This window comes from Toxorhynchites rutilus, chromosome 2 (assembly GCF_029784135.1).
Source record: "Toxorhynchites rutilus septentrionalis strain SRP chromosome 2, ASM2978413v1, whole genome shotgun sequence".
Classification (NCBI taxonomy): Eukaryota; Metazoa; Arthropoda; class Insecta; order Diptera; family Culicidae; genus Toxorhynchites; species Toxorhynchites rutilus.
Genome location: NC_073745.1, coordinates 297,836,056 through 297,864,003, shown reverse-complemented (window position 1 = coordinate 297,864,003; position 27,948 = coordinate 297,836,056). Strand labels below are relative to the sequence as shown.

Here is a 27,948-nt window from a genome sequence, read left to right as displayed (position 1 = left end):
TCCTCAGAGCACTGAGCGGCTGAGAAATAATTTTGTTATTAGCGTTCAAGATACGAGAAGCTTTCAAGGATTGAATCATACACTGGGAACGTAGTTGATGATAACATTTTGAATGGAACAATTTGAAATTCGAGCATTTAATAAATTTCAGGTTGGGGGAAAAGAAATCCATTGGACTTATATAAGAATGAAGGTGCTGTTCAGGCTATTCAGGGCGATATCTAGAGAACACGGTGTATTAGATAGAATGTCCAATGAAAATGCTTCCAAGTATGTAGATTTGGCGACTTGAGCAACATGCTATCGAGCATTGTTGTAATATGAGGGAGAAAAGATTCGGAAGTACGGAGGGTGAGCTAAAACCTTACTTAGATCTATGAACATGTGGTTAGGCGTTGTCATGTTGTAAACTTATCTTGTCGTGCAGTGTTCGCCGATTGATTCTTTCACTGGATAATTCGCTTTCGTTTGTTCAAATATGATCTTACAGAAACAATCTCCCCCAGTGACATTCTTTTGCTTTTTAGTGCTACAAATCATGACACAAAAGAGAACGAGACAACTCTGCTTCGGTTCGCACTTCATGACACACGAGCCAACAAACCAAAACCGTCATGTACGGTTTCGGTGCAGAAAGTTCATTTTCTTCTTTGCCTCTTACATATAGGGAAAAGGTAGTAAAGACGGACACCCTTAGTGAAAGTTGATTTTTTTTCGTGAATTTCACAAAAAATATATAGCTATCTCACCACCAATTGATAGTCTAGGTCTCTTTTCATAATAAAATTTGTCTTTGAGGCAGTCTTGAAAAATGAATGTGTCCGGTATCTTTGAAAAAATAAGATTGAGTAGGGAAAGACGGACACTTGGCGGGAAAGATGGACACTAATTGAAAATTCTATTTTATGTACTCGATAAGTTTTGGAGGTCTTCAAATATGCCTTCAAAATGATCTAAGAAAAAGGCTGAACTAAAATCACCTAGACGGGCTTGTAATTTTTCTCATTTTTTCATGTTTAAAATAGCTTCCGGCATTCGGAATGACAAATTCGGATTACTTTTTAAAACCGCTCTGCTGATTCGTCCATGATATCTGGTTGCATTTGCAAACGTAGCTAGTGGGCATTTGTTGATAAGAGAAGAATCTCGTAAAAAATGATTGCCTCTTTATCTCGTACTCGCAGAATTTCTTGTCCTAACGAGGCGACGATAGATAGATCGCGTAAAAAAATCGGTAATTTCGAGAGAAACAAAAAAGTGAGGTGACTTCCAGAATAAAGCGAGTTACTTTGTTATCTCACGACACGGTGTAGAATAGAAGGGATTATGTTGTATTTGTCTTGGTTTCAGATTCTTCTCTTCTTTTGGAATCCTTCCTATTCATGCAGTATTTGTACCAACAGTTTCTTCAAGAATCCATAGATATTCGTTACGTTTACAACTCATTATTTGTTACTATTTTGTTCAGGTGAATCATTATATAGAATCCAACTACTCAAACTTGTTTATCGAGCGTATTGTGGAGGATAGAGCAAAACGATAGACTGTAGTTTTTTTAGCCCTACCGAAGTGCCAAAAATCTAACCAGTTCTTCATGTCGAGTCGATGGCCATAGCATAAAAAAAATTTAACTGCTATAACAGTGGTGTGGGGGTTGCATTCATGATAAACCTAACTCTGGAGCGACGTTTATCAGTTCAACGAAATCTTCGAGCAAAATATTGATAGACGATTTGATCCTCAAAATATTCAAAGAAGTGAATTCGAACTGCAACAAACTATATATTAGTTTTGTCAATTATATCAATTAGAATAAAAATCCAACTCGACACCGGATGAGCCGATCCAATATTTAGTAAGAATACACTAACAAAACAATCAGCTATTATCTACTCCAAAAATAGTATTACTATATGATTAGAAAGCGACAGCAGAGAGGTACAGTTTTTAGAATCGATCGAAATGAATGGTCTGTCCGAAAAACACAAGTGGTGGTGATTTTCATAAAAATATTGTTCCTGTTTTGCTTGTGACACATGTTGATTATAAAGTTGATAATAAAAACTGGATACAAAAACAAACTGGGTCAATCAATCGTAAGAGAAACTGTTTGAAGAAAACCGTTGTTTCGGTTTTGTTAGAGACAGAGAAAGAGACATAGAGAGCATATATATGTATACGAGAAAAAGAGTTAGTGAAAAAGAGAAAATTTTGGCTGGTTTGGGTTACCTGGCGTGAGTGGAAACCACGCCCAACTTGTTAGCGACCAATCTCCACGGAGAGTAGCATCCAGTCATTTTCTTGCCGCTCTTTTCGCTGACAATGCGCGACATATGTCGCGAGGAGTTTGAGTGGTATTTGTGATCGTTGTTTTGGTTTAATATTTTGGAATATTGTTCAATGTACGCGCGGCAATGAGTCGTTTTGAGGTTTGCATTAATAAAAATAGAGACATTGGTGGCTTATTATTACCGTGATTCTTTCAATGATTGTCTCACAAGTGTTTAAAACAAGAAAAATAGAACTAAATCAAATACAATTTCTTCCAATGATTAGAAACTCAAGAGGTGTTTATATCTGTTGATTGTTCCAAAATAAAACGAAAAATAGCGCATTCGGTGAAATTAACCATATATTTTTACTTTTTTTTCTCCCATTCAATCAACCCACATCATGATCCAGGTGAATACATGTCATGATTCAAACGATACCCGATAATAAGCAAATGAAAGACTGAAAGCTGAAAGCAAATTCGACTGATGGAAGCATTATGCGTTTCATGAACCAAACACAAAAAGATATTCAAAACAAGTTCTTGCCATTGAACACATTCACATCATACCAAGTAGTCATTCGCTAGTTATACAAAAATGCAAGTAAAAAGCATAAAAATAATCATCGTCCATAATCAGGATGCAGTTTAAATACCACTAAATTAGAATACGATTTATTTTAGCGACGAGCTAGTAACTAGTGTTTAACACGTCCTAAAAATTTGTTTAAGTTGTTGATGTTCAATAACGTAACTTCTAGAATGATTTTAAAAAACCTATACGGGAACCGGATGTTCAATTTTAGGAAACTAACTAGCTCTGATGCAAATACAGTCAATATAAATATCGAAACGAAGGAATCTCTCCGCATCTCTAGATATTTATTTCGTAACAAAAAAAAAGTAGAAAATGACAGCCAAACGAGAGGAATGGAAATTTGCGACAATTTACCTATTGGCCGAGTTCTTCTTGCTGGAGCCGGATTTGGGCTGAACTTGGAAATATTTCTGAAACATTTGGACACTCTCAGTTGTGGGTATAACACATTCGACAACATCAAAACACACTCACCTTTGCGATTTTAGCCTTACACTCCACGGCGTGCTCTTTGTACGTGGCGAGATTAATGACCGCGCCACAAGCTAAAAATGAAGATTTTTTTCTGTTAGTACAGTAGTACCTACTAGTGAGATTAAGATAACCAACCATCGCAGGTGGAGTTCTGTCCCTTGGTTTTGGCTTTGTCCTTTTTCTTGCGGAAAAACAGCGAGCCCCGCTTCCGGCGCTTTTCCGGGTGGTCCGTGTAGCCCTCGCTGAAAACATTATGCAGCGGATTAGCTAAAACTGTTTGAAAGGAGGTATATTTTGCGATGGGTATCTGTTTTAGTTTAGCTTCAAATGATAGTTTCCTGCATACAGTTAGATGATGTGTTTCAGAGCTCTCGTGATGCAACACATTCACGGCTAGTAGACAACAGTTAGAATGTGGATAGGTCGTAGTAAGTAGTAAGAAGTGTTTAGTGGTACAACTAGTTAGAAGTACGGATTAAACAGACAATGGTGATCTAAGTTTAACCAAATTAAAAGTTGAAAGTTTCAATTTAATTTCATCCGAAGATTGCAAGTTCGTGTCCTGTCACGGTCGCCATTCAATAGGTGGGTGCCTTATGCAGTTGAAAGAATGGAATAACTATTTTATTAATAGTTCCTTCTATGTACATGACTAGTGCTCCCTTGGCCGAGTGGTTAGCGTCATAACTACCATGCCGGGTGTTCGGGTTCGATTCCCGTTCTGGTCGGGGGATTTTTTCGTCAAAGAAATTTCCTCCGACTTGCACTGTGATCACGCGTATTCTAGAGCTTGCCACTCAGAATGCATTCAAGGCGTGTTATTTTGCATAGAAATCTCAACTAAGTACTAATAAAAATAACGCAAGTAATACTACGTTGAGACGGCGAAGTTCCTCTAGGAACATTAGTGCCATTGAAGAAGAAGAAGAATGTACATGACTACACTAGGTTTATTCTGAAGGCGTGGTCAGAAGCATTCTTCTGAACGAAAGAGAAAGAGCATCTTCTTCGGATGCAGGAATAAATAGGAAAGGAAAGTACAAGCCCGCATGTTGTCGAAACACAACATGTGTTTACCATTCATTGCGCTAACCAAACCAATGTCAAGGCGGAAAGAAAATAAACGCACGATTTCACTGGGTACGCATTAATTCATTGGCTTCAATTCAATTTGGTATGTCAATCATCTAAATCGGTGTGTAGTTTTTTAAAAAGTTATAAATTTTTTAGAAAAATAGTGAAAAAATTAATTTACCATCGGTTAATTTAAAAAAATCATAACTCAAAAATGATAAAAATACGTCTCTGATTTTTGGATACGTTATGTAAAAAAAACTCAACTTTCAAAAAAAAAAATTTTTAAAAATAGCTTCTTTGGCCCCGATGTTATGAAGTTGAAGTCGTGATTTATCCTGCTTTGAAAAGAATGAGTTAGAATATAGATTAGACATAAGTCTGCCAAATACTCGTATAAAGTCACGTGGAAAACTACATCTGCAATTTTACGAGGAAGATGATAGTCATCGAAAATAAGAGAGTTGACTGGAAAGACACATACGCTGCGCAAACGAAGTGCTTCAAAAAGCGTGCCATGTGAAATTTTGATGAAACATTCCCGCTTATGTCATAAGCGCAATTTGGACTCGCTGCGTTCATCCAGCGTGTTTTTAGACGTCGAAACATGGAAACGTGTACTGGTGCTATGTCACTGTGAGTTACACGGCGAAATTGATGGGGCTTTGACAAAAACTGAAATACAAACTAATTTCACATTCTTCGTATTCCTCGTGTCTTGCTCCCCTACGATTTTTTATTCGTTTCTCCCTCAAGAGATCTCAAAGAAGATCATTACATCGCGGATTATTGATTGATGCAATTTACAGATCTTTGATTGGAGAATAGCCTATGTTTAACTCGTTGATCCCCGCGTCGGTCCCTGAGAACTAACTGTCTCTTTCTCTTTTTTTCTCTCTCTCTCTCTCTGTGCCTCCCTCTCTCCCTCTTTCTTTCTCTCTCTCTCGCTCTTTTTCTTTCTCTCTTTCTCTCTCTCTCTTTCTTTCTTTTTTTTTCTCTCTCTGCTTCTCCCTCTCTCCCTCTTTCTTTCTTTCTCGCTCTCTCGCTCTATTTCTCTCTCTCTTTTTCTTTCTCTCTCTCTCTCTCTCTTTCTTTCTCTCTCTCTCTCTTTCTTTCTCTCTCTCTCTCTTTCTTTCTCTCTCTCTCTCTTTCTTTCTCTCTCTCTCTCTCTTTCTTTCTCTCTCTCCATCTTTCTTTCTCTCTATTTTTTCACTCTCTCTCTCGTTCTTTCACGCTTTTTCTTTCTCTCTCTCTCGTTCTTTCACGCTCTTTCTTTCTCTCTCTCTCTCTCTCTCTCTCGTTCTTTCACGCTCTTTCTTTCTCTCTCTCTCTCGTTCTTTCACGCTCTTTCTTTCTCTCTCTCTCTCTCTCTCTCTCTTTCTCTTGGGTGGATGGATACTCTTTTCGAAAAAAACCACACTGTTGTCTCTATAACACTTTTTGTTAAACTCGTGTCTTCGATCGGTCCATTTAGTATGTTTTATTTGAGTAATGTCGTCTGCTAGTACAACTTTTTCCCAAAATAACATTGTGATGTCCCTAACATTGCATCGAAAGGAACAGGAACAGACGACATGAGTCAACAGCACACGCACACGATTTGTTCTGACGTTGATTTGAGGGCAAACATGCAATTTAAAATTGATCATGAGTTCAACTAATTTTAACAATGTATGCCGGACAGGGCTCTGCATAGTCATAGTCAACTGAGGATAGTCAATTGACTGACTGACTATATCCATAGTCAGTTAGTAATGACTTTTAGTCGCTATCTCCCTCTACTGACACGACTATATCATTTCATTCTTCCCAGTCAAATTGTCCTCATCGCATTTTGAAGTGACTTCCCCCAAAATGAATTCGTTCCTCTCTTTCTCCCTCCCATGTACATGTGCATGCATCGATGTTTGAATTCAACGTGGTTTGACATGCGCTACAGGTGAGCTAGATTCTTTTGTGTCGTACACGAAAATTACTTACACGTTTAAAATAACGTGCAGTGTGTGTGCGCTATTTTGCACGCCTAATACTAACTAATACTAACGCGAGGACCTTTATAGCATACTTGATAAATTTCTAAGTTCGCTGGTTTGAGTTCACGATGGGTAGACAATAAACCGTCCATTGATGGGGTAACTTCTTTTCTGCATCAGAAATCATGTTTTCGTTCCTTTTTATATGGACGTAAAAATAAGATTGTGTACGCGGGTATGAATTAGTGTCAAGGGGAAATGGAAGTGTGGATTGAAGTCAGTTAAATGAAAAGGCAGATTTTTATTAGTTATTAGTCGAGTCAGTTAAAATAAACACTGACTGGACTAGTTCACCAGTCATCCTCGCTAGTCAATTCATTTTCTAGTCAAGTCACTTTTTGTTGGCGGCGACTGCCGAAGCAGTTCTAGTCGAAGCGAAGCTGCTGAGAGTAGAGTCGGTCCTCATTTTTCACCTTCGAAGATTTTGGGCCCTGATGCCGGAGTATATATTCGATATCCCCCTGTGAAAAGTTATCTATGATATGATTTTCGACCAGGCAATTTGAAAGCAAAATGCGATTTTGCGATGTGCTGGCTAATACGTGCGGGATTTATCGAAGGAACGTTACCAATATTTTGAACTGCATAACTAGTCAAAGTTTTTACTGAATATCTAAGAGGGCAGCATAATTGTTGGTTCACTCCATTCAAAAATTAAGTATGGCCTTCATAGTATATAGAGAAGTTTCGTTATTTTAGTTTGGACGGTTGAACCGAGTTAATATCTTTATTGTTTGTTTATTGCCGTACCGGATCTAACTTTCATCTTATTGGTGTGACCTTGACAAGTACAATTTGAAGCTGATTGTCAATACATCGCAAAGTTGACTTAAATTCGTTCCGATATAGCTCGGCTTTCAGTATTTCTCAAACCCCGGGAGCCCCGAAACGCGTTGAGTTTCCAGCTGTTAGTCTTTTTCCGGGTGTAACGGCCATGGAGCCTATGCTTAGTTTTGTATGAATTGATTATTTCGAAGCGTTCTTTGCTTTGATCACGGATTACAGCTATTTCTAAATTTCTAAGCTGTTAGCGACACAGACAAATGTTAATGAGACATGATAATCGTAGTGTTATGTTAGTATTTCTATGTAAATACGAATGAGTCTATTTTCGTTTCCATTAAAACAAACAGTACATTTGATGGATTAACTAAATCAAGACAATCTAAAGATAGAAGAGATTGTAGATTAAAACACAAAGCTGCTTCAACTACGCACATATACATGAAAAACAATGGATACATTTAGTTTTTTTTCCGAAAAGGGCTTTTTTTGTGTTACAAGCGCCCGTTCGGACCAAGATGGAATCTACACAAGGCTAGAGGTAATTTATTGAAATTCTTGAAATAGAAAGATGATCAAATGCTTTCACAGAGAGAGCGATGATGATTAGGAATAATAGAGTGAAGGAGCTATTAGAGAAGAGAGGAGAGAGTAGAAGAAATGCACGCACTTACTTTTTATCTCTCACACAAAGTAGTGATCGATCGTCGTGGGTTTCATCTTCACTGTCGGAAAGATGCCGTGAACTTTTTTGTGGTAATTAGAATTTGAAGGAAATTTGGTTTCATTTTTTTCGGCGGGTGGACAGTATGTGTTTGGCGTTGTGATTTTTGTTTTTTGAAGAGAAAAGAAAACGGAAACACATAAAAATTTAAAGCGTTAAGCTAATTCGCAAATTTGGCAAAATGGTTGATTCTAGGCGAATTTCAATCGCGAGAGGAAGTTTTACGAATCTCGTTTTTTTATGTTCTGATCAAAATATAGAAAAAATGGATCAATCACATTACCGGACACCGATTTGACACATTGAAGCTCGAAGTGATAAAAAGGCAGGCGCTATTCATCCTCTTCTGGGTTCCAAAACTGTTGCGATAATCTTTGAAAATTTCGTGCACAAACTAAAGTACACCGAGCTGGTATATTTATGTACAACTATGACTTTTACAGCAAAATGGACAAAATGCGCTGCAATGGAGGTAGCAATTGGTCATAACTGGATTTTTTTTTCATGGGCCATGATGATATTCACTGCTTTTTATCCGCGTTGTTCACTGAAACGTGTTTTGGTTTGTCATGCCAATGCGCTAATAATGATATATACCAGGGGTGGCCAAACTTCTGGGTTTTACGGGCGACTAATTGTTCAAATGTTAGGCGGCGGCCTACCAACGTTGACCGTATCAAAAAGTAATTAGAAAAAGAATGTAGCACTAGAGAATAAAACAGTTTTAACCCTCCTGTATTCGAGCGTGAAATCATTACCCCGTGCACTCACGCACGGTGTCACAGGCTGTGCTTGTCTCTGTAATTTTGCTATTGTGTATTTATAGGCGTTTTTTGTATTTATTTAAAAAGTAAAAATTATAATTGAATGAAAAGAACTTCAGAAAATACTTTTTTTTTCAACTCCATTCAGTTTCAATAGTGTTTTAATTCAGCCTCTTCAAAACAAAATGTGGTCTGTCTGCGAGACTGTATGCTCGAGTATAGGAGGGTCGTTGAGCCCCTAATTTCAATTGCTGCGCTTTCCATTCAACCCGCATCAAGAGCGTTTGCACAATATCAAAATTATTAAAGACTACCATAGCATGGGTTCCCTCTCATTGCTCAATTCCGGGGAATGAGAAAGCGGACTCTCTAGCTAGGGTGGGTGCTTCAGAAGGCACACTTTTTGAAAGGTAAATTGCTTATAACGAATTTTTTCACATTCCTCGTCAGCACACACTCGTAAGTTGGCAGCGCATGTGGAGTGAAGATGAGTTCGGTCGTTGGTTACGCACGATTATCCCTAAGGTCTCGACGAGTGCATGGTTCAGGGGTTGAATGTAGGTCGTGATTTCATTCGCGTGATATCTCGGTTTATGTCCAATCACAACAACCTAAACGCGCTTTTCTATCGCATTTGACTCGCAGCAAACAATCTTTGTGATTGTGGCGATGACTACCACGACATCGAGCATATTGTCTGGTCGTGTATCCGGTTCCATGCTGCTCGCTCTCAGCTCTCTAGAGCACTGAGAGCACAAGGCAGACAATCGGATATCCCGTCCGGGAAACCTTAGGTAGCAGTGATCCTGATCTGGCACGAATCCGGACTGATAACTTTCCACAAATCTACTTACTATTGGCGATAGACGACGAAACAGGATCTTAGACAAAATTTTGTAGCACCATTCAGGCTCGTGATTGCACGGTAGTTCCCACAATCCAGCTTGTCAACTTTTTTAAAGATGGGCCAGATTACTCCAACTTTCCATTCCCACGATAGTTGTTCTGTGTCCCAGATCCTGACTATGCACCAGTGTAGTAAACATCAACGCCGTGTTGGTCGCCTCAATTGATCCACTGGCTTCGGTGTTTTCAATGAAAATTCGTGCGCCTTCCGTAAACTGCAGAACCTTGTTCCGTTAATGTTGCTGAGCTGGCAACAATCGACTCCGCATTGGGTATGATCTCCAACAAGCCTGCAGACCATTACGGATAGTCTCAGTTCGCTCCAGGCTCTCCAGTCGATGACAATTAGTAGGCACCCATCTTATTTCCTCACAAAAGTGAGGTAGCAGATGAGTGCACTGATCGAAAGATCTTTTAAGATAACCTTTGTATGGGTCCCCTCTCATTGATCAATTCCTTGTGGACACTCTCGCAAAGGTGGGTGCCCAGGAAGCAATTGTTTGATAGACAGATTTCATACGATGTTTTTTTTCAATTACTTCGTCAGAGTTCCCTCTTGAGTTGACAATCCGATTGACACTGGAAGTCTTGGGCTCTGGTTATATTCAATCACTCCAAATGTTTCTTCGAGAGCGTGGTTCAAAGGTTTGGACGAACGCCGTGACTTCATTCGTGTAATGAGCACACTTCTGGCCAACCTCTAATCGCTAGATCTGCATCTCCACAGAATAAATCTTGCTCAAAGCAATGTCTGTCGGTGTGGAAACGGTTTTTTTCCTCCCTGTTGGGTGTGAACCACTGCGTCCATTATTTTGAACTATTGTGGTATACCCCTTGGTGCATCCGTGGCCGAGTGGTTAGCGTCTCACATTATCATGCCGGGTGTTCGGGTTCGATTCCCGTTCTGGCCGGGGGATTTTTCGTCAAAGAAATTTACTTCGACTTGCACTGTGGTCGCGCGTATTCTAGAGCTTGCCCTTCGGAATACATTCAAGGCGTGTTATTTGGCTTAAGAAATCTCAACTAAGTATTAATAAATGACGCTAGTTAATGCATACGTTGAGACGGCAAAAGTTCCATGGGAACGTTAACGCGATTCAATTTGGTATACCCCTTTTTTATCCTACACTTCAAGCTTATCTACTACTTATAGATGGAGTAGACTGAAAGTTATAGGGAGATGGAAACGGTTACGATCAGAATTTAATGTTTTTGTGCTTTTCTTTCTTTTTCGTTATTAGTTTGTTTGTCTTGTCCCCTCACCTCACCGTCGCCCACGCTCGACAGCCAGTCGAATACCAGATGCTATCCCTGCTCATTATGCACAATGCTACAGTGCGTGCGGCAACCCTCGGTTGAGTCAACGATACCTCATATTCATGTCCAGGGTGTCGACTCAAAACTCGAAGAAAAATTCCCTGATATCCCCTGATTTTCCAGTAATTTTTCAGAAAAATTCCAGATGTAGACTAGTAATCAAATTCTCTACTAGTACTTTAGCTTTAGTTCCTAAGATATTTAGTTAGCTTAAACAATGAAATTTAAGAACGTATGTCGGTATCTTCCAATGAAAAAATTGTTTGTGATTTTTAAATAAGTTAAACGACGACAGAGATGTGTCGTAAAAGATAAAAATAGATTTATTAATACAGTTCAAAATTATTATGAAGGAACCTCAAACACTAGTAGAGAATGAGTCATTTTCATTTTGATTCGGATCAATTTCACGAAACTGTTACGATTTTAACGAAACACTTTTTCTTGCAATCTTTCGGCCTTCTGTGCATTTTCCAAAGTTTTCTTATTTCTTTGAACTTTCCTTGTCTTCTAGATAAAGAGAATGAGAATTTTGAACTCGTTGAATTAACTAGCTCAACATTTTTATTGATGCTATTTTTCCAAAGTGAACATACCATCGTAAACTTGCCAAAAGTTTCTCGAACCGTTTTCCAGCTATTTGTACAATCGAAAATAATGACGGCAAGATCAAGGATATATCAATGCTTCGTAAGCTTTAAAACCAGAGCTCCGCATCCCAGACGAAATTTCAAAATTTGTCTGTCGTAAATTTTGGCGAGTTTTTTTTAATCCTTCAATCTATTGATGAATCCGGAGCTACTCAAATTCAAGAGTTTTTCTCATCCTTTGTAAAAGTCCAGTTACAGTTCGCGTAATATGACCAATTCACGTTGGTAGGTCTGTTCAAATATATAATTCCCAGACCTTCTTTAAAAGCTGCAAGATAATCTCTGATGCTTGAGAACGTTCCAAGAACATTGACGGCATATAACGATTCACCACCCATTCACAGATGCAACTACAGCCTCTTTGTAGTCTTGTTCAAAGACTCGTCGAAACCAACGACAAAATATATCTTACGAAGTTTCGTCGAGCTCAGAATTCTCAGCTTTAGAATTCGTGGCAAAGTCTAACATCATCATGAAGCTCATTTTATCAAGCCCTATGTCTCCGCCCAGAGAGGTATCTGAGCAGAGTTCCGAAGTTAGAGTAGACTGGCTACCCGATGTTGTAGTAGACATGATGAGATCGAATATAGAAAAAGCAATCAACTGACATTGCTCTGAACATTTCGTGCCCCATTTATACGTTCAGCCCATAGTCATTTCTTCTTCTTCTTCTTTTTCTTTGTTTACGGAGGCTTTAAATCTAACGATTCATTCGTCTCCGAAAAATAGTCATTTGAATAGCGCAATTGTTGTATGGGTTGTCTGGAATATTCGCCATAAACAATTACACTTTGTATAGCGGGTTCGTTTCTATCTGTTCCTGTCTTTTGACAATTTGCTTGTTATTGTTTGTGATTGTTGTGTTGTCTTCAAAGGTGAGTATTTTATGTCGTCCCATTATGTGTATCCGTATCTGTGACGACGATGAATAGGTAAGTACCAATATGTATTCATGTTAAATATCTATACTAATTGCTCTTTGTTTTCAGGTACGAACTCAGGCTGATTTGCTGCAGATTTCAAGGGATCTTTAGTGTTAAGTGTTTCATACTTTTTTGTGCGTTGAATGAAGTGTTTTGTGAAAATGAAAATGTGTTGTTTTTTAGTTTTGTTCATTTGTGCCGTAACACCTCAGCTTTTGGTGTTATCAAAATTTTTTAATTACTGCAATAATAAAAATTCTAAATGACGGAATAATTTTTTTTGCCAGATTGATGTCGATATTCCCTGATATTCCCTGACATTATTTCAATTCCCTTCTATTCCCTGATTTTCAAGGATTTCCAAGGTAGTCGACACCCTGATCCCTTACCTGACCAGTCCCACAAAAATCGTTGCCTCTATAATCTCGAGTGAACCGCGAGTAGTCGGTCGAATTCTACTAAACATAGTTTTAAGTTCAAATTTTGTATAAAAAAATCTTGAATTAGCGACTCCGCGAAGCTTATGCGATTGAGCCTTACAAATAAATTAATTGAAAAAAAAAGTTATCGGAAATTGGGTTTCCTACGAGTTAGCCACGGTAGCCAAATCCAGGAAATTCTTCTCAAATTATACACTCACACATCATTGCAGCTGTCTCGTAGATCATATTACTCATTAACCTTATTTTTTTCTCTAACGAACTTAATATCATACGACACCTAAAGGACACCTCGGAGAAAACACGTTTCAGTGAACAACCATCGCGCGAGGCAATGCTCTCAGGATGTACTTCAAAATTTCTACTAGGCACAACAACGGTGTTTCTACGCTGCGCTAGCCGTTTGCGTACAATAATCCACAATCGAGCAGCGCACAACAATTGATACTTACGGAGTAGCAGTGTCCTCCTTAGCACTTTGGTTGCGCACCGGCGCTATTGATGGCGTGGAAATGCTTTTCTGCAGCGGGATCCGGCACACCGCAGGGGCCAAGCAGCGTTTGGCGACAATTTTCTCAAAGTCTCGCTATTGGGAACATGGAACAACAAAATTGGGATGTCACACATTGTTTGCATTGGATGCCACAGTACCAAAAGCGCTTACCGCCAACTCGGCTTCATTTAGCGAGTGCGTTGATATACCCCCGGTACTGTTCCGACTGGTGCGATTGTGTAATCTTTCGGCTGCTCGCAAAGATTCCTGCTCCTCGCTGTCCAGACTGGAAAGGCTGACACTGTGAAACCAAAAAAAAAAAACAATTGTATACTTGAGATAAACGAGAGAATTTGAAAGTTTTGAACCTTTTATGAGAAGATTTGGCACATTCGGTCAAATCCTCTATTGCGGTCCACGACTTCCGCCGGTCAGTGTTGAGACCGTACATGATTTGCTGGTGGGGCCAAATATTGCCTGCATTTGAGATCGTCAGGTCCGGCAGGGATGGGCAGGACGAGAAAAGCTTTGCCGATGAAAGCTGCTGCAAATGAGGAGAATAAAAATTAAACCATTTGACTCATGTTTCCGATTTGGGAACATGAAACTCACCGAGGTACCAATGAATCCAGCCCCACCAAAGTTGGTATTCTGTACGGTGGAATTCTTCATCTGAACCACGCTTTCTCGAATACATTGCAGATGATTCAATGTGTCCTCTTTATAAGAAGAAAGAAAAAAGAAACAAAATCGTCCCTTGCGATGCTTGGTAAGATCCATGAACGCGTGTACATACCGAGAAAGTTATACTTGGCACCTGGGCTGTGCGGGGTAACACTAATGATTGGCACCATGTTGGCGTGATTGCTTGCAACACTGTTGTTGCTGTTGCCGCCGATGTTGTTGCTTTCCTGCGGCTGGCCGCAGTCGTTGATCCCCGTGTTAATCACGATGTCGCTCAGCTTGCTTTTGTTGTTGCACTTCTCAGCGGTACTGTTGTTGTAGTTGTGCACGTTGTTGTTGTTCACTACGGGAGCCGGTTGCAGATCTTTCGTAGTACTGGTGGACTCATTGTTTTTCTGGAGCCCAGTACCTGCTGCTGCCGTCGGTGGTGGATTGCTAGAGTTGAGATAGTCGATCACCACGTCGCCATCGTTCTCATCATCTGCGAATGGGTGGAATATTTTGGTGAGGCTAGAAGACAAAAGAAGCTCGGGAGGCAATGACGATCTCAACAGCGATCCTAGACTGATCACAAACAACCATCGAAACATTAGTACTAATTGTGGTTATTTTGTTAGATATAAGCCAAAGGAAATAAGCGAGAATAGACCCATGCATTAGTTGAGTCGTCTGTAGAACACCAGATATGAAACAATAGTCAAAGAAACACAGACTTTTGCGAAAATAACAATTATCTTCTAACTCATAGATGTAACGTCTCAAAATAACCATCCTAATCCATCGAAAAAGTTATTGAGACGAAAGGAAGATCACGATCACAACTCTCTTGATTTGTATTTCGCATAGTTTGATTCAGAACAAACTCTTTAACACTTTGATCGCACCGTTACCCAGATGTGAATAGGCACTTAAATGTAAATATGGGATATGGGGTAAGTATGTTTGTATGTTTAACTGTAGGGTTGTCAAACATCAATAAAAATTTAACCCACTTCCTGTTGACCGATTGATCTGAAATTTGGAACACGCCTTTATCTCTGCTGTCGTTATAAAACTGCGTATTCCATGATCTTGAAAATCCAAGATGGCGGCTGCTACAAAATGGCGGACTACATATTTTATCGAAACCCCATCAAGATGGGTATCAAATGAAGGGCTTGACTAGTAGAACACAGTTATTTATGAAAATGAAAATTCAAAATGGCCGCCATCACAAAATGGCGAATTTTTTGACGTAGAACTACGTCTTTCATTAAGGGTGCCAAAGCAGGAAACAGGTCACGTTTTTATGAAATAAAGTTAACGTTAATAACTATTCTTGCCGCGAACGGATTTTGGGATTTACATACTAAACGAATCGGAAATTCCCTAATTTTTGTTTAATATGCTATACGTTAGAATCCCCTGGTTTTTTTTTTATAAATCGTTTATTTTTACAGGCTCAGTTACATTAGTTTAAAGGAGCCGAATTCTTAAATGTATTTTTTAAAACTATACATATACAATTTTCCTAACACTATGGTTAGTAAGGTGGAAAACCGATTACTCGCGGTTTATTCGAGTTTAGAAGGGTGACATATTCTTCCAGGAAAGGGATGGGATATAAGGGAATTGTTACAATGTTGATGATCACACTTAATTCTTAAATCTATTCGTATATCTATTGTATATTTACATTTCAACTTATTTTATTGTTTATACCAAGGGGGGCAATCGCTCGCATTGGATGAAAAGGAGGGTATGAATACATAGGGACAATCACACACGAAGATCGATAGTTTTAAGGAAAACATATATTTGGGTCATGTAATCAAGGTCTAACCGAGCCAACACATCTCTCACCGGCACATTGGGTTGTCTTCCTCGGCCCGAAGGGAGTTTTCTTAATTCGATCTGGCGACCAGATACACCTCGCACGACCAAACAACATGCTCGATGTCGTGATAACCTTGACCACAGACGCAGAAATTGTTGCTGGCAAGGTTGAACGAAAGAGTAGCGCATCTAACGAACAGTGATTGGACATGAGTCGGGAGAAGGTGCGAATAAAGTCCCGACTCAAGTCCAGACCTTTTGAAACACGGTTTGAGGCTAACATTAGGGATAATAGAGTGAAACCACCGGCCCAATTCATCTTCATTCCACTTGCGTTGCCAGTTAGCGATGGTATTTTTGCGGACTAAAGAATAAAATTCATTGAAGGCGATTTGACGCTGATAAATATCGCCTTGAGGGGGTCTTCGTAGCCTAATTGGTTGCGTGTCCGCTACTAAGCGAACGATCATGAGCTAATAACTCAGGGCCCCTCAACTGACCATCTTTGTGTGTTATTCTAGCTACTACGTCCACGCAACAATCATCATGTGTCGGTAATCCCAGTCCCTTACCGCTCACATTACGATCTGCTGCATCGGTAATTGGTGCTAATTCTAACACAGCAATGGAAGCCTCATATCAGCAGTCCCGTTGTGAACAGTCCAACTGTGAACATTCGAACAATAGGAATATTCTAACGCCGAAAAAGGCGGCATGTGTTGTGTATCGATAGAAATGGAATATTCGGCATGTGTTGTGTATCGATAAAATTGGAATATTCTTAGGCCTAAACAGCTACTGTGTTATACATAAAAAAAAAACAAATGTTTATCGATGGATAGGAATCTTAAGCCTAAAAGCCTAAATAATATACAACAATAGTTATCTTAACATAAAAATGTATACGAATAAATTCGGCTCTGTGACAGCTGAATTGCTAAATGAGCCTAATAAACGGATGGGATAAAAAAAAATCGCCTTCAATTGCACCTACCTTTGCTAAAGAGTCAGCCCTCTCATTACCCGGAATGGAGCAATGTGAAGGGACCCAGATAAATGTAATGACATAACAGCGTCTGATTGAAGCACTCAAAATTTCTAGTATTCTCTCAAGGAAGTACGGCTAATGCTTTTCCGACCTCACTGAACGGATAGCTTCGACAGAGCTAAGACTATCCGTTACAATGTAATAGTGTTCAATAGGTCGTGAGGCGACGCTGTCCAGCGCCCAATGAATTGCTGCCAATTCAGCAATATACACTGAGCAAGGATTCTGAAGACTGTGAGGTGCTAAAAAATTCGTTGAACACTGCAAATCCTGTTTACTCATTTATAGTGAACCCATCAGTAAAGTACATATTGTCACAATTGATACCCCCATACTTTTCATCGAAGATCGTAGGAGCGATCCTCGATCGTTGGTAATCTGAATATCCATGGATATCTTGCTTCATGGACAGATCAAATTGCACAGAGGAATTGATGTAGTCAGGGAAACAAACACGGTTGGGAATATACGAAGAAGGATCAACCTGCATGGAGATGAATTCATTATATGAACTCATGAATCCGGAGTGAAAATTTAACTCGATCAGCTGCTCAAAATTTCCGATCACCAATGGGTTCATGACCTTACACCGGATGAAGAACCGAAGAGATAATAAATTGAAGCGATCTTTTAGTGGGAGTAGGCCTGCCAAAACCTCGAGACTCATGGTATGCGTTGAGGGCATACATCCCAACGCGATACGGAGACAAAGATACTGAATTCGCTCGAGTTTAATGAGGTGTGTTTTGGCAGCTGATTGAAAACAGAAACTGCCATACTCCATCATTGAGAGAATAGTTGTTCGATACAACATTATAAGATCTTCGGGATGGGCTCCCCACCAGGTGCCGGTAATTGTACGGAGAAAGTTTATTCTTTGTTGGCATTTTTTACTCAGATACCTAATATGGGCCCCCAAGTACATTTGGAGTCGAACCAGACCCCAAGATACTTGAATGACATAGCATGAGTGATCGGTTTACCCAAAATTTGAAGCTTTGGTTTTGCTGGTCTATGCTTCCTAGAAAAAACCACCATCTCTGTTTTCTCCGTGGAGAATTCGATCCCTAGCCCAATGGCCCAGGTTGAAAAATTGTTCAAAGTATCTTGTAAGGGTCCTTGCAGGTCGGATTCGTTTGATCACACGACAGACACCACTCCATCATCTGCAAGTTGTCTTTGGCTGCAATTTTGTGTAAGGCAATTGTCGATGTCGCTTACATAGAAGTTGTACAAAAGGGGGCTTAAACATGAGCCCTGGGGGAGGCACATGTCAGAGATCCGACTTACTGCCGAATCTCCGTGAGAAAAGTTCAAATGTTTCTCACAAAGCAAGTTATATAACATATTATTCAATAGAGGCGGCAGACCCCGAGAGTGTAATTTGTCCGACAAAACCTCTATTGAAACAGAATCGAAGGCCCCCTTTATGTCCAAGAATACTGAAGCCATTTGTTTTTTTTCGGCGTAAGCCATTTGAATTTCTGAAGAAAGCAACGCAAGACAATCATTCGTCCCCTTGCCCTTGCGGAACCCATATTGTGTATCTGAGAGTAGCCCATTCGTTTCAACCCATCGATCAAGGCGAAACAAGATCATTTTCTCCAACAATTTCCGTATACAAGACAGCATTGCTATTGGGCGGTACGAATTGAAGTCGGACGCGGGTTTTCCGGGTTTTTGAATAGCTATAACTCGTACTTGTCTCCAATCATCCGGAACAACATTATGCTCCAGAAACTTATTGAGTAAATTCAACAAGCGATGTTTGGCCACATCGGGGAGGTTTTTCAACAATTTGAACTTAATTCTATCCGATCCTGGAGCCGAATTGTTACAAGAAAGGAGTGCAAGAGATAATTCTACCATCGAAAACTCGGAATCAAAATCGCACCTATCTTGTGGTATATCTCGAACAATTCTTTGCACGGGAGCGAAATCGGGACAAACCTTTCGTGCAAAATTAAAAATCCATCGATGTGAATGTTCCTCGCTTTCATTCGATGAAGAGCGATTTCTCATGTTTCGAGCCACTTTCCATAATTTTTTCATTGACGTTTCTCGTGACAAACCTCCCACGAAATTTCGCCAATAAGCACGTTTTATACCTTTGATCAAGTTTTTTAATTGATTTTCAAGGTCTAAATACGTTTGAAAATTGTCAATGGTTCCTCGTTTCCGAAAAGCTTTAAATGCATTCGATTTTTCTACATAAAGCTTTGAACATTGGCTATCCCACCATGGATTGGGAGGCCTTCGGCGAATGGAGGAACCTGGGATGGGTTTCGTTTGAGCGCGAACCGCGCTGTCATGGATCAAACGAGAAAGGAAGTTATACTACTCCAATGGAGGTAAACCATCTCTGGAATTGATGGCTAGAGTAATCGCGTCCGCATATTTTTTCCAGTCAATGTGTCTTGTGAGGTCATATGCCATGTTTATAGATTCAGAAGAATTCGACCCAATGGTGATGGAAATTTTGATTGGCAAGTGATCACCACCGTTGGGATCCTGGATTACATTCCACTTGCAATCTAACGATAGTGAATTCGAGCAAAGCGAGAGGTCAAGAGCACTCGGTTAGCAGGAGGTTTAGGAACACGTGTTGTTTCCCCAGTGTTCAAAACGGTCATATTGAAGCTGTTACAAAGGTCATATATCAACAATGAACGATTGTCATCGTACGGTTCCCCCCAGGCAGTTCCATGAGAGTTGAAGTCTCCCAAGATCAATCGTGGCTCAGGAAGGAGTGAGCACATGTCAATAAGTTGCTTGCGGCTTACTGTAGCTCTCGGAGGCCAATACAAGCTGACAATACAGAGGTCTTTGCCTCTGATGTTTGCATGACAAGCAACAGCTTCGATCCCTCCAATAGGTGGAAGGTCAATTCAAAAAAAATTAGTGGGTTATATCTATGATATAACCGCAAGGTTCACGTGGAACTACCTTAGCTGAACAATCATTCGTTTGTATTGATTAAATTCTTGATTGAATGAAACAGTTTCCAAATTCAATTGAGTTCAATATATTTACTCTGTGAGTGAAAAAAATGAACAAATGCCGTGTAAAGTCAATTAATTTATTGTGATTGATTGTTCTTCGTTACAAGTAAATTTAATGACGGACCTTTTACGTTTGGTATGATGACTAGAACAAAATATATGTACGGAAGAATTATCAAACGTTTGATGAACCAGCCTAAGGCTGAAAATCTTTCCAATAAAGACAAAAAAAAAATTATCAAACGATTATTTTATTTTACATTTCCCTCTGAAGTTTACATCCCAAAAGTGTACATACTTCTCGAATCTCGAATTTGCTTGAAACTGGGAAGTTCATTCGCTTCTAGTGGCTGCACGAGTTTAGAAGATCATGTTAGGACAGACATATTCCACTCTGCACAAAGGCAAACGAGGACAAAAGTACTCGCAGTTTGCATTTATTTGCAGAGCCGATTTCCCCAGAAACCACGGTTTTGAAGTCTGTGTTAGGGAAACACATTTCAATCGGAACAAAAATACCCCCGATTTGTATGAATTCGCAATGCCGATTTCCCCACGCTTCATGGATTTGAAGTCTGTGTTAGGGAAACACATTCCAGTCGGAACAAAAATACCCCCGACTTGCATGAATTTGAAATACCGATTTCTCCAGGCACCTTGGTTTAGAAATCTCTATTAGGGAACACATTTCGGTGGGTACAAAAGCTCCCCCTACTTTCGTGTGTTCTTTTTCTTCTTTTTGGCTTTAAGAGGGTTTAAACTTTTCAGTTCACTCGCCTCTAGGCTCTTTCGTGTGCTTGCAATGCCGATTTCGCTGCTTGGTTTTAAAGTCTGTGTTAGGGAACATTTTTCGATGAGAACAAAAGTCCCCCTACTTTCATGTATTTGCAATGCCGATTTCCCCAAGGCTGCTTGGTTTTGATGGCTGTGTTAGGGAAACCGTAAATCGGGCCAATCAAAACGATGCAGTTAGGGCGTTTAGATAACGCCATATATTTTACAGTTATTCAATTGTTTATCTAATGAAAAACAACATTTTGTTAAATGCGATAGATGCGTAGAAATATTCCCTATCAATTGATGCAAACATCTCTCCTATCCAGTACGAAATGTTCGAGCTATAAGCAATCGAAATCTTTCATTTTTTTCTGCATGTTCTGTGTTTAGGTTTTCATTTTACCCTCCATATATTCCGGTTAGACGTAGTCCCACGTCAAAATGAGTGGTACTTATTGATCCCCAATAGCACCCCTCCGTATCTGTCATCACGGTCCAAGCGTATAATATTAAAATCGTGGAAAAAGAGATCATCTCGCGAAGAAAGCCAAGTTTCGGACAGAGCAAAATCATCGCAATTGAAGTTATGAATTAAAAATTTGAATGTATCCAATTTAGGGATAAGACTACGACAATTCCACTGTAAAACAAAGATATCTCCGACCTCTCTATTTGAATTAGACATCAAGAGAGATGATCATTGCAAGGAGGGGCCATGTTTGCATCAATTGTTGCAAAATTGCCTTCAGTACTGGAAGCATTGAGATGACAATGGTTCTGATGGAATCGGAAACATTAAAACACGTGAAGATTTGATCTACAAGGTCAGTCAACTTTATAAATCCCGATTGGGAAGTTGAGCTGGACGCAGAAAAAGGGACAGTTGGGGTTTTTTATGTCCCCTCGAGTGCTGGGTCGTTTGAAGGTGAACTATTCCCACGGAAGCCAGGAGGAACCTGATTTTGTTTGTCCGCTGCACTCGATATTTTAGGCAAGCTAACATGGGGTACCACCGATGGGACTTGTCGTTGAACTTTGGGAGTGGACATATTTTTGCGCCGGGAATTCCCTTTGAAAATAAACGGTGTGCCCTCGTTAGCTGAATCCGCTTCCAATTCGTCAACTGGCAGTGAAGCAAAGACATTGTTTGTTGGTAATGGTTGTTGTTGAGCCAGTGGAGAAGCGCCCTTTAAAATATCCGCGAAAGTGCGTTTCGAGCGTTCCTTCAAAGAGCGCTTTTGTTTATCCCAGCGACTCTTGTAAGTTTCACAAGATGAGAGCACGTGTGGGGATCCCCCGCAATATGGACACTTATGCTCAGTCGCACTGCAGGATTTCCCCTCATGTTGCTCTCCGCAAGTGGCACAGCGCTCCTTGTTGGCACAATAAGCTGCTGTATGACCAACTGACTTGCATTTGTTGCAAGTCATGGGCTTTGGCACGAAGAGTCGCACCGGCAGCCTCAATTTGTCCACCATAACGTAGTCAGGGAGGGCGACACCAGCAAAAGTGACTCGAAACGAGTCGTACGGCGTAAATTTCTTTTCTTCTCCTTCCTGGGTAACTTTTCCAAGTTGGCGACATTCCAAGATTTTGACTTCCATCGAAGGAAGCCTCTTGAACCTGCCAACTCCCATACTTTCTATAGTTTTGCACGTCAGACCCGTTTCAGATATAACGCCCCCAATTTCTACGTTATGGGAGGGAATAAAAACTCGATATTCGAGGATGAAATGCTTATCAGCAACAATATCGTTCGAGTCCTTTCGGTTAGACACGACAACTCGCAGTTTGTTCGGTCTTACTTTGCAAATTTCGGAAACAGAGGTGTATCTTTTTAGATCTGTCATAATCTGTACGACCCTTAAGGCTTTACCATTAGGTTTGGGCCGGAAAAAAACAACCCAAGGACCAGCGCCAGGTGCATCGTCCGGATAAACCCTGACACGGGGAGCGGATACAATAGGAGAGGAATTCGAGGACAAGGTTTGAGTGGGGACAGTAATATCATAGGGGGGAAGTGATGTCGATGATTGGGTGGAAGTATTAGAGGAATCAGGGGAAAGGTTTGCAATCTTTTTTTTGGAGGGGGGCTTGGTAGTGTGAATAGACTCGTCCGTCCCCAGAAGAAGAATCTTCGGGCATAGGAGTCCGTTTAAGGGACTTACTACACCCTGCTTGAGCAAGCGAGGGGAAGTCTGAAATGTCCATGTCTAGACCCCCACCCTCCTCCATTCTTAGAACGAACGATTATTACCTTTACAATTTTTTTATTTATCTCAGTTTTAAAAAAAAAATTAAAAAAAACTTAAATAAAATAAAAATAATTACATAAATTTGTTGTTCCGATATGCGCTCTGTTACCCTATTAAGGGAGACACAAAAGCCACGCGCTACGGAGACAACACAATAGCAGAAGAATAACGTTATTGTTGTACTCAACTGAGCGTCAACCACGTTTTGACGATGCCGTTATGGTTATCCACTACAGACGCCGATCAGCAGAGGCACTGCTTCCTCGGTTCCGGCTGCTTTGGGCACTTTGGGCACTAATTCACCACAGAACACACGAGAAAAAAAAACCAACTCGTTGGGGAGAAGAGAAAAAAAAAACTTCGAGAACAATGCTTGAGGAGTGATGAATAGCACATCCAGCTCCTTCAAGTTGTTAGCGAGGAATAGAGATGTGCCATCCGCTCATGAGCTGTTCCGAAGAATCGACTCTTTGAAGTGAGTTGACGCGGAACAGCTCGCAAAAAAAATCAAACAGCTCTTCAGCTCACTTTGATGATGATGAAGGAGAGAAAAGAGCTGTAGAATTGAAGAGAGTGTGTGAGCTGTAAGATTCAAATGAACTGACCGTCTCTCGCTCTTCGTGTTAAGACATCAGGTTAGTTTCATTTGTCCCTCGTCTTTTCAACTGTTATATTCGCGTTGACGGCATTGAGCTTTGTTTACCAGTTTAGGGGGCGCCAAAAATAATAATTGGCTCTCAGGCAGAATGAACACGTTTTTAAAATTCAAATTATTAATGAAAATTAACTTCTGTGTATCAAATGAGTATTCTATTTCAATGAAAAACACTTTGTTTGCAGGCGGTGCAAAAATCTCATAAGATTTTTTTTTTTTTGAAGAAAACTTTCTATTGTAATGTAAAGCCTCAGTAAAAATGTCGGAAATGTTGTACTCGCCGAGTCTGTTGTAAATAATAGTCTGGAATACGTGTTTCAAGTAATTAATAATATGGTGTGAAAAATTTCATTTGAATTTTAACATTTTCAAACTGGCTTCGTGGCTATCGAGTTTGGGACCCAAATTGAAAGTCGGCACTGACAACTGAGCTGAAGAGCTGTTCATAAAGAACAGCTCATTTAGATGAGCTGATATGATCAGAGCTGTTCATCATGATGAGCTGATTTGCACACCTCTAGCGAGGAAGGAATCCCCTGGTTTGTAAATGGTTAAAATTCATGAAAACTTTAAGCGTTTCCATTTTTCCATACATTTGTTCTGTCCATTTGTGTGCTTTCCCGAACAGAACTGTCAATAACGAGCAACTTATCGACGACCAACGAAGGGGAAATCGTTAGGATTTAAAGTCTCAGTGAACAAAGGAAAAGTAGAAGAATGGAGGGGAATACTTGCCTAGAGTATAAACAGTGGATCTCGCTGAGGCAAACTCTCATTCGGCATCGGACTGTTGAGCCAACCAGTTCACTTTGCTTTCGCTGCGCTTCGATCTAAGATTGGACCCCACCAGTGGTAATCCAACTTGGATATCGTCGTTTGGTTCTTCTGTTCGTTTTTCGCGTTATTCGTATCGTGTGTTTTTCTTTCCGCGTCATAAATTGGACGCTTCGCGTAGTGTATGATGAGCAAGAAGAAGAGGAAGGTAGGCTCGATCCCTGCAAAAAATGAACGCATTGCCAGGGGCAACAAAATTTCGAGGCAAGTGTCATGCAATGATAGACGCGATGTTGGTGCAGTGAAAAGCGCTCGCACTGAACCGAGCCTTCGCGAGATCGTAGGATTCAAAGTTCCCATGAACAAAGAAAAAGTAGAAGAATGAAGGGGAATACTTGCTTAGAGTATAAACAGTGGATCTCGCTGAGGCAAACTCTCATTCGGCATCGGACTGTTGAGCAATCCAGTTCACTTTGCTTTCGCTGCGCTTCGATCTTAGATTGGACCCCACCAGTGGTAATCCAACTTTGATATCGTCGTTTGGATTTTCTGTTCGTTTTACGCGTTATTCGTATCGTGTGTTTTTCTTTCCGCGTCATAAATTGGACGCGATATTGGTGCAGTGAAAAGCGCTCGCACTGAACCGAGCCTTCGCGAGTGTGACACCGCATCGCACAACAGCGAAGTAGGCGATTTCGACGCATGGGTCGAAAATGTAAACGCCGTTATCCAGGCAGCAACTAAAATCAAGTTCCTCCCCTGGTGGTGAACGCGGTCGCTCTTGACAAACTCATCAGCGAATTCGCATCGATTGGTGTTACAGCAGAGTACAAGCTGTGTGGCATAATTCAGTATTTTTCCAAGCAATTAACATTGTTTGTTTTCCGTCATCATAAGGTTGTGCGTCAAAAAAATATTTGGGGAATACCAAGCATCTTGAATGTCTTACTGGAATGTTATAAGTTATTTGGGTTCCGGTGCCAGTTGCAAAAGTGCCTTCAGCTAGGATTGCATTAGCGCTATGAAGCATTGCTACTGTTTTCGAGGTTGTTATTAACAAAAAGAGTTTATTTCGCTTGTTTAGTCACCGAGAAAGTAAATGTCGTTCTGGAATATTGTATGTGGTTTCGCTTGCCAGTAGCAAAACTTCCTCCACTAAGGGTGATAGCTGCGCTCGCTCTCGAGCATGAGAAAGAAATACAACTTTTTTCGAGGCCAGTAATATTAACAGAAGCGTTTCTTTTGAGAATAGCGCAAAATGATGAGAGCTGTTTTATATTCCTAGTAGTTTCAAGCCACCAATGTATGCTCTGTATTCGAGGTAAATTTTCATTGCATTGACATGAAATAAATTGCGACTTACGATCAGCTAGTGTATTGTTTTGCGAGGGCAAGAATGAATCATCAATCAATTATCGTCAACAAATTCTACAATGAAAAAACCATTTCAGAGATTATTCTACTAAGCAGTTGTTTCTGAAATTTCACAACATTATAGAATAATATCCGAAGGTATGAATAAGCGACTTATATAGAATAACAGCGTAGTTCTACGTCAACAATGCGGTCGTATCTTGGACACAACCTCCTATAATTTTTTTTGTATAGTCGAATATTTGGGTGGATCAAAAGTTCCGTCAAAGTGAGTGCTTGTCACCTTGTAACCTTCCATGTCAGTAACGATGTAGCGGTTGTTATCTAGAACCTTTTTGATCTGATACAGTCCTCTGTATTTAGCTTTAAGCCTACTATTCTCACCAGCAACTTTAACTGTTCTAATAACAACTAGATCACCTCGTTTCTAAACTGTATTTCGTTTACATTTAGTGTCGTAAAGTCTTGTCCAGTTAGAATCCGTACGCGTTGCACATTTTACAGCGGCACAGTCAGTGGCCGCTGCAAGAAAGTTTTTACAGCGGTTTGTTTACAAATGTTTCCTCTTCTGGTGGTAAAAGTTTCAAATTTTTTCGTGCCGTAAGTCCGGAGTTATTCCACATGGAAGACAGAAGAAGAAAATTAATCTTGCACACCCACGTTGACAATCCAACGTGGTCGGGTGCGAAGATCGCGAAACAGTTGGATATCGCTAAAACTACCGTATGTGATGTGCTCAGACGATTCCGCGAGCGGAACAGCGTGGACCGGGCGGTTCAAAAGAAGCGTCGAAGCGGAACCTACGATCGTCAGCTGAATTGGAAGGTGTTGAGAACCGTCAGAGCAAACCCTGGACTGTCCGAACATGATATCGCTCAGAAATACGGTGCCGCTCGTAGTACCGTTCGACGAATCATTCACCGAGCTGGACTTCATTCCTACAAAGCAATCAAGCAACCAAATAGGACGATGAAGCAGAGTCTAGTGACGAAAACTCGCGCTCGTAAGTTGTATTATCAGGTACTAACGAAGTACCATGGATGCCTGCTCCAGGATGACGAAACTTATGTAAAAATGGACTTCGGCCAACTTCCGGGACAAAAATTTTATCTTTCCACGGCACGAGGCGATGTCCCCGCCAAATTCAAGTTCATGTTCATGGACAAATTTGCCAAGAAGATGATGATCTGGCAGGGTATATGCACCTGTGGTGCGAAGACGCCGGTTTTCATCACTACAAAGACCATGGATTCGAAATTGTACAAGGAAGAGTGCCTGAAGGAGCGTGTGTTGCCTTTCATAAAGGCACACAATGGTCCCGTTAAGTTTTGGCCTGACTTAGCGAGTTGCCACTATAGCCGGGAGGTTCTCCAGTGGTACCGCGACAACGGGGTGGATTTTATCGAGAAGGAGTTCAACCCACCAAACTGCCCCCAATTCCGCCCAATTGAAAAATATTGGGCGATTATGAAGCGGAAGCTAAAAAAGACCGGAAAAATGGCTCGGGACGCTGCAAGGATGACCAGATTCTGGAAAAAACTGGCCACAGAGGTCGACACTGCCGCTGTGCAACGTTTGATGGGAGGAATCACCAGAAAAGTGAGAAGTTTCATCAGAAATGAAGAAAAATAATTTTAAGGACATTTTTTTGTAAAAGTGCAAGAATATATCTTTCTTTTGGTTGATCACTCTTTTTTGTATGTCATTCTATCTCCGAGATATAAATGATTTCTTCCGTACGGATTCTAACTGGACAAGACTTTATTTCTTCTTATTATATTCCTGTATCTATTTATTTCTTTTGGCAGCATCACTTCTAATTTTCTCCATATCACGATCGGCATCTTGATTGAGATTCTTTGAGAAACGCTCTAACTCTGTTTCAACGTGAATTCTCTGTTTCACACCGAACAATAATACTGCGGAGCAGTTATTTATAGAACAATTGTAACTATTATTTAAAAAATATTCGGTTCCGAAAAGAACATTGTCCCATGACATATTCCATTCTTCTACTAATTTTGATAGCAAAGTAATTAGTGTCCTGCTGTAACGCTCTATTTGTCCATTCGTTTTTGGACAACCAGTCGCAATCAGTACAGGTTCTGTTCCG

The 27,948-nt window shown here is 40.3% G+C and overlaps 1 protein-coding gene across 9 annotated transcripts in view; it reads right to left on the bottom strand.

The window, feature by feature from the left end:
- LOC129771944 (rho guanine nucleotide exchange factor 18) overlaps nucleotides 1-27,948 on the bottom strand; it is a 70,879-nt gene that overhangs the window by 31,834 nt on the left and 11,097 nt on the right. For 4 of the 9 annotated variants that reach the window (XM_055776093.1, XM_055776092.1, XM_055776096.1 and 1 more), the window contains 10 exons: nucleotides 14,248-14,616; nucleotides 14,064-14,170; nucleotides 13,820-13,995; nucleotides 13,623-13,752; nucleotides 13,411-13,544; nucleotides 7,909-7,980; nucleotides 3,480-3,586; nucleotides 3,345-3,415; nucleotides 3,225-3,280; nucleotides 2,230-2,316 (listed from right to left, as the gene is read on the bottom strand). In XM_055776093.1, the coding sequence (XP_055632068.1) occupies nucleotides 2,230-2,316; nucleotides 3,225-3,280; nucleotides 3,345-3,415; nucleotides 3,480-3,586; nucleotides 7,909-7,980; nucleotides 13,411-13,544; nucleotides 13,623-13,752; nucleotides 13,820-13,995; nucleotides 14,064-14,170; nucleotides 14,248-14,616 (1,309 nt within the window). The remainder of the gene's footprint in view (nucleotides 1-2,229; nucleotides 2,317-3,224; nucleotides 3,281-3,344; nucleotides 3,416-3,479; nucleotides 3,587-7,908; nucleotides 7,981-13,410; nucleotides 13,545-13,622; nucleotides 13,753-13,819; nucleotides 13,996-14,063; nucleotides 14,171-14,247; nucleotides 14,617-27,948) is intronic. The other 5 variants (XM_055776098.1, XM_055776100.1, XM_055776094.1 and 2 more) reach the window with 4 other exon arrangements.